The 7056-nt window shown below is 37.0% G+C and overlaps 1 protein-coding gene across 1 annotated transcript; it reads right to left on the minus strand.

Annotated features, from left to right (window-relative positions):
• Positions 1 to 1176: 1176 nt before the first annotated feature.
• On the minus strand, positions 1177 to 6192 carry LOC127624850 (magnesium-dependent phosphatase 1-like). The gene is made up of 6 exons (XM_052099801.1): positions 6059 to 6192; positions 4163 to 4226; positions 3907 to 4014; positions 3513 to 3620; positions 2574 to 2659; positions 1177 to 2468 (listed from the first exon to the last, which is right to left on the minus strand). The coding sequence occupies exons 1-6, from the start codon at positions 6090 to 6092 to the stop codon at positions 2386 to 2388; spliced, it is 483 nt and encodes a 160-aa protein (XP_051955761.1). The 5' UTR covers positions 6093 to 6192; the 3' UTR covers positions 1177 to 2385.
• Positions 6193 to 7056: the final 864 nt, after the last annotated feature.

Genomic DNA, 7056 nt, shown 5'->3' on the forward strand with positions numbered 1-7056 from the left:
CGAACTACGCTTATATGCACTCTAGTCACGCCCATTTTGGCGGGCTTTGATGCAGTGAGCGCGCGGACGCCTCTCATTGGATGCGAGTTCGCCCAAGCTCGTCTATAGGCTGCAGCAGTTGCCGCAGAGCAACCTATGAGCTCGCTAGCTAGCTCGCTCAAGGTCTGCAGCTGCCGCACTGCGTTGACAATGGATACAAAAATTAAGGATAATTTTTTGGCTTCAATATCTCAGAAAAGATGAATCTTTCCCGTAGCGTAAGCTAGCTTACGCAATACTCATTCCCTCATCTAGAGAGAACCGAGGTTACGTTAGGTAACCGATACGTTTCAATGAATTTAAATTAAGTGTTGTGCATAGCAAAGCCAAATCACAACGTCCATGTTTTCGGGGTCGTACAAGGTTAAAATAGATGACAACGCAAGTCTGTCCAGTGGTTCACAAAACCAGTCTAAATGATTAATTCACGAATCTAGCTTACGCAATACGAGAGAACCTCTCGTAAGAGAACTGACTGAACCCAGTTCAGAATACGCTAGCTGTCATTAAAGGGTTAATCTGACAAAAGGACATATGGCGCCAGTTTGAGTTTGTCAGAAAAAAAACTACATCTGGTAAGAACCATCATTAAGTTTTTACATTTAAATCTGTTTTAGTCAAAATATTAGTCTCTAGTTTCATCTGATATGTATTAATTTTTTAATTTGAGCTATTTTGAGCCACTTTGTATACTTTAGCGCCATTTTTTTTTTTTTTTAGAAATCCTATATTCACTGGATTATCACACTTAGAATCAATGGGTTTATCCAAAACCTGAAAAATGTTGGTTTCAGGGGCTTTATGTGGAATTAGGATGAACATGTGGTGAATTTCTGAACTGTTTTGTGACCAGTGCAGACAGACAGCACACTGGAGGTTAAGTCATTCACTATAGGGAGCAAGGGAGCTTCCTATAGACTTCTTATACGATTAAGTGCATTCACTCCTAAAATCCAACCATAAATTCAGTTTCAGGCTGCAGATGATGTTTGGCAGACATGGGACAATTATAATCAGTACTTAGATTCAGAATTTATAATGTATAATTTTATTTGAAGTGGACAATGCTGGCCATTACTTTGAATCTGAATGATTTATGCTCATTTCTGATTGATAAAATGCTTAAGCACCGGCTTTCACTGGTTTTTCACTGTGCAAAGAGAAAACATTGAGATTTTGTTGCCAAAGTAGAAAAAAAAAAAAATGTTATTTGTAGTTTTTTATTTGTGCTTTTCCCCAATGCACATTGTTCCAAAACAGCTGTACAGAAAATCAGCTGTAATGCCTGTAACATCTCAAAAACATGAATAGCCAGCACTCCTGGAAACATAATAAGAAATTTGATTAAAATAATAATTATAATCTGACTTTCTATAACGTATTATTTTAAATTGCACTACTTAGTCCCGCTGTCCACATATGTGGACATCAACTTTTAGGAAAGCTGTTTGCTCAAGATTTTCTTTTATTTTTTGCAGTCTGGTTAGACATACATGCCGTGTGTTCTTGCATTACTGTGGCGGTAACAAACCTTAAAACTCAAGGGGGCGATAGGATTACCATTAGAAGTTTGTGCAATTAAATCGGATGTGTTATTATTCAGGTAAGTAGCTGTAAATACACTGACTTTAACTTACTTGCTCAGCAATATTCTCTTCAAACTGTTGCTCCGTCATGATAGTAGATGACTTGAAAGAGAAAATGTACAGTTGAAGTGGACAGTTCACAGTAATGTCCACTATAGCACCCCCACGAGGCAACGTTGAGAATATAGCGTGTACTTGCGTTGTGTTATGAACTGTGGTCAGGCAAAGGTGTGCAAAATCGAGAAAAAGCTTGCAGAAGTCTATACAACTATTTCGGTAGCAGTCAATTACTCCAAATCTCCACTTTCAAACAGCCCAACTTGGCGCTCTTCTCTCCTAAGAGTTCTTCTTTTGTTTTTGGCGAATCACATTCTTCATTAATTACGCCACCTACTGGGCATGGAGGACAATTTATTGTAAAAAAGGACTGTTAAATATGGGTCTATATCTCAACCACACCTATCTTATATACTGTTATGACATGAGAATGGAGGAAGCATGCATGTTTTAAACAATCAAACAATATAAAGCAAAAAAATATAAAACCTTTATACTTTTCCATGTATTCTTTGTATAAAATACCTTTAAAAGTCTCATACATTTACATCTAAAAACATTGACCTTGTTTTGAAATTAGTAAGTGCTGTACAGTTACAAACTATTGAATACATATAATTGTTTTGTACATGGGATTAACTCTTCCTCATTTACAGAAGCTGTAACTAAGCAACACTGAATGACTGCATCTCTGCGACGGTGGTCACAGCTTCTTGTTGAACTCCTCGAGTGCTTTGTTGACTAAATCACAATTGATCTCATTATGAACCAACACACAGTGAACTCCTGAAAAAGAGGATATGGATGGTGATTTAACCGAACAAACAATCACCAATTTTCAACATTAATACGGTAGAGCAGTTTCTATGTTGGTGGAAGAGAATAACTCACCCATCCTGCCAACCTCCGCTATGTTCCTGTCCTCATCATCAAAGAAAATCATATCAGAAAACTGGAATCCACTGTCAGACTTCAGCCTGAAGACAGAAGTCAGTGTGTCTCATATTCATGAACAGATACTACATGAGTGAGCCACCACATTGGGGTCTCTCTTCCCTCCATCAAAGACATTTACAAAAAACACTGTATCCGCAAAGCAACCAGCATTGTGGACGACCCTACACACCCCTCACACAAACTCTTTACCCTCCTGCCGTCTGGCAAGAGGTACCGAAGCATTCGGGCCCTCACGGCCAGACTGTGTAACAGCTTCTTCCCCCAAGCCATCAGACTCCTCAATACTCAGAGACTGGTTTGACACACACACACACACACACACACACACACACACACACACACACACACACACACACACACACACACACACACACACACACACACACACGTGTCCTGAGTTGCACTTTAATTACTGTCACTTTATAACTGTCTGCTACCTCAATAACTGCTATGTGCATAGAACACTATCTCATAGTATGTTATGTTTACGTTTTTAGAAACTGTCATCTTTTTGCACTACTGAGTACTGGTCGGCGCTGCACTGTCTCTCACTGTGTCTATTGTCCTGTTCATTGTCAGACATTTGTTGTACTGTCCCGTACTTTGCACATGTTTGCACGTGCACTTTATATAGGTATATATAGGTATTTTATATAGGTATTTTATTTCGTTGTGCTGTCTCAAGTGGTCCTGTGTTGGTCCTTTGTTGTTTTTATGTAGCACCATGGTCCTGGAGGAACGTTGTCTCGTTTTGCTGTGTACTGTACTAACTGTATATGGTTGAAACGACAATAAAAACCACTTGACTTGACAAAGATAGATTCATGCCCAAACAATGTATTGATAGATACATTGTTTGATACTGAACAGTACCTTTTAAAATGGTTGACCTTTGAACCAGGGTAGATCTCTTTGAAGGAAATGTACTGGTTGAGGTTATAGAGTGACAGCAGCTGATTGGCTCCCTCCACCTCGCTGGTTCTTTGAGGAACAGAAAAAGGCCATTTATTTGACATATGCAGTAAGATTAGAGGATATTGTATTTACAGTATATGATTGATGGGTAGAATAATCATAATTTATCTCTATCTTGAGAAGTTCATCAGAAGTGTCTTGATTAAAAGCACAGCGGTGATTGTTTGTGGATAAACTTATGACCTACAAGCAAAGTCTTGCCTTGAGAACTGGTGGTGCAACTAAACGAGGCACCGAACTGGTTACAAACGAGCTAGTTGTTACCAACACAGCAGACCATTTGAAATCTTACCGTGATGCAATGCCGATCTTGAATCCCTGACTGTGGAGTGAACTAAGGATCTTCTCAGTATCCCGGTAGATGGGAACCTTAGCCAATCTTGAATCCCTCACCGTGCCGCTGGAGAAACAGGAAACCGGTCAGTGTGCAAGGAAGGGGAAAATATTATCCAAATAAAATTAATTGATTTTAATTTACTGTCCGTTTAAATAATCTGAGGAAGAATAGACAATATATAAACACTAAAACCTAAGAAGATACTGTATACCTGTCATCTATGTGGAAAGGTGCTCTGACATGAGTGTCCACCCAAAACGGCCAAAGAGTGTAATCTGTTAAAACCAAAGAGAAAAATAACAACATCTTTGTAAAGACCAATTATCTGTTTTCCAATGTCTGTTTCTTCTCCCACTCTAAACTTTTCATTTTGTTTTCCTGTTTTAAAAGTGTTTTTTTCTTTGCAGTTCTTCCCATAAGTCCTCCTGAGTCTTCTCTTTACTGTTGTACATGAAACTGGTGTTGAGCGGGTAGAATTCAATGAAGCTGTCAGCGGAGGACATGTGAGGTGTCTATTTCTCAAACTAGAGACTCTGATGTACTTATCCTCTTGTTTAGTTGCACATCTGGTCTTCCACATCTCTTTCTGTCCTTGTTAGAGTCAGGTGTCTTGTCTTTTGTCTTGAAATCTTCAGTTTATTGGCAATTTCAAGCATTGTATCGCCTTCATTCTTCAAAACGATGATTGAGTGACGAGTTTCTAGAGAAAGCTGTTTCTTTTTTGCCATTTTTGACCTAATATTGACGTTAAGACGTGCCAGTCTGTTGCATACTGTGGCAACTCAAAAACAAACACAAATACAATGTTAAGCTTCATTTAATGAACCAAATATTTTTCAGCTGTGTTCAATATAATGGCAAGTGATTTTCTAGTACCAAATGATCAATTTAGCATGATTACTCAAGGATCAGGTGCTGAAACAGTTTGATCAAAAATGACTTTTTTCAAATAGTGATGTTTTTTTTTACATCAGTAATGTCCTGACTATACTTTGTGATCAGTTGAATGCCACTTTAGTGAATTAAAGTACAAATTTCTTTCCGAAACAGCAAAATCTGTACATTATTCCAAACTTTTGGCCGCCAGTGTATGTATAAATAAATATATACTGTATATGTTCTGTGTACCCCTTCAGGGTTCTTTTGGTTGCCCAGAAAAGAACTGCGGTCTATGGGTGCTTCACCCAAATTGCGCTGAAACCACCCAAAAAGTGCTGTTTGTGGGGTTCAAACACTCTTTTTCCCACAGATTATTGGAGGTAAGGGCTTCCTTAAATTTCCACCATATCATTGCATCAGAAAAAACTAAGGATTTTACATACATGATGATAATTCACAGGTCACCATCATTGTTATCACATCTGCTCATTTAGACACAATTGACCTGCAGCAGCTGTTGTTTGATAATATCTTATTTTAACAAAGAATTTACACAAACTCTGATTGCAAACAGCTGTTCTTAATTTCCAAAGTGCTGTCACTATGAGATCATATATAATCTAACAATGATTTTATATAATCAAGACCACCATATATGATATAACAGGAGGAACAGATCCCGTCTCCACCGTTTGAGAAAGGAGAAGTGAATAAAAATAATGTCTTTGCATTTATTTTGAATGCAGTAAATAATATCGTTCAATCGAAACAGCTGTTATTACGTTTTATGTTTATGGAATATGATCATATTGAAGCAAAATATTATTTTATTGTATGTGGGTAAATAATTTAAGGAGTTAAGACACATACTGTATGTCTGATGGTGGTTTTCATTTCTAAGTACCCACCTAAATTCTTAGGCTTTAGAAGGGTGTTGGACATATGAAGGTGTGTATTCTTCAACCTGCTACATGTCTGACATAATCATACAGGCTCACTGAATGATTTTCTTCACTGTAAACCATATATATTCCTTTATAATAACTATCAATAAAATGTATTATTACATTCTGCAGCGCTGCCTATTTCCACCATTTTGAAATCTGCTGCGCAGTGTGACGTCACAGTAGTTTAATCTATACTGTATAAAACACCTGTAATGAGGCTAGACGCTGTGTTTCAAGTTTACATAATTTAAAAGGTTTAAGCGTGAACGTTGACAACTTACCGAGGTCAAAAACGATTAATTTCTGTTTAGACATCTTTGAACAGCGCTTGTCACGGAAATAAACTTTACAAGACTCACTTTACAAATCACATGGAACGAGACCGGTTTCTTTTACCAGTAATATCAGCGTGCTTAAAACGGAAGTAGCGTGATGACGTACTCATTGCGTAAGAGGATACGTATCCTTGTTAAAATCACAACACGAACCGTCATCTGTTTGTCGTATGTTATTCGTTGATAATTATATCAAATAAACAATAATAATCAAAACATAATTTCGAATATAACATTAAATTATGTTTTGATTTAATATAATATATAAAAAAAACAAAATGAATAAGCATTGAAATTGTTGTATTTATTTATAAAATATAATTAATCACAGCTCTGTAGTTGCCCCTTGTAATTAAAATGTATCTTATTTATTTTTATATATTATGTTTTTATTTATTTGTTTATGTATAATATCAGCCACAACTTTAAAACTACCTGCCTAATATTGTAGCTACCCATCGCGCCGCCAAACCAGCAATAGCATTCTGGGATGATATTCTTCTCACTACAATTGTACAGAGCGGTCATCTGAGTTACCGTAGACTTTGTTGATGAGAGAGGTCAACTGAGAATTGCCAGACTGGTTCAAACTGACAAAGTCTATGGTAACTCAGATAACCTTTCTGTACTTTTTTAGTGTGAAGAACAGCATCTGATATGCTATTCTGAGATACGTGTAGCGCTGTTTTGTCGGCAAGAGGGGGACCTACACAATATTAGGCAGGTGCTTTGATATTGTGGCTGATCTGTGTATGACTATATTGCACAATAACAATACTTTTATGGTTCTTTTATGGTGTTTTTTTTTTGTGTGTGTTTTCTTGTCAATATTCTAAATTGTTCCTTTTACGTTACACAGAAGAAATAAAGTGGTATGCAATGACATAAGGGTGAGTAAATAATGACAACTTTTTCTTTATGTTTTTTTCTCTTTGATGATCAGT

The sequence above is a fragment of the Xyrauchen texanus genome, chromosome 31, assembly GCF_025860055.1.
Source record: "Xyrauchen texanus isolate HMW12.3.18 chromosome 31, RBS_HiC_50CHRs, whole genome shotgun sequence".
NCBI classification, from domain to species: domain Eukaryota; kingdom Metazoa; phylum Chordata; class Actinopteri; order Cypriniformes; family Catostomidae; genus Xyrauchen; species Xyrauchen texanus.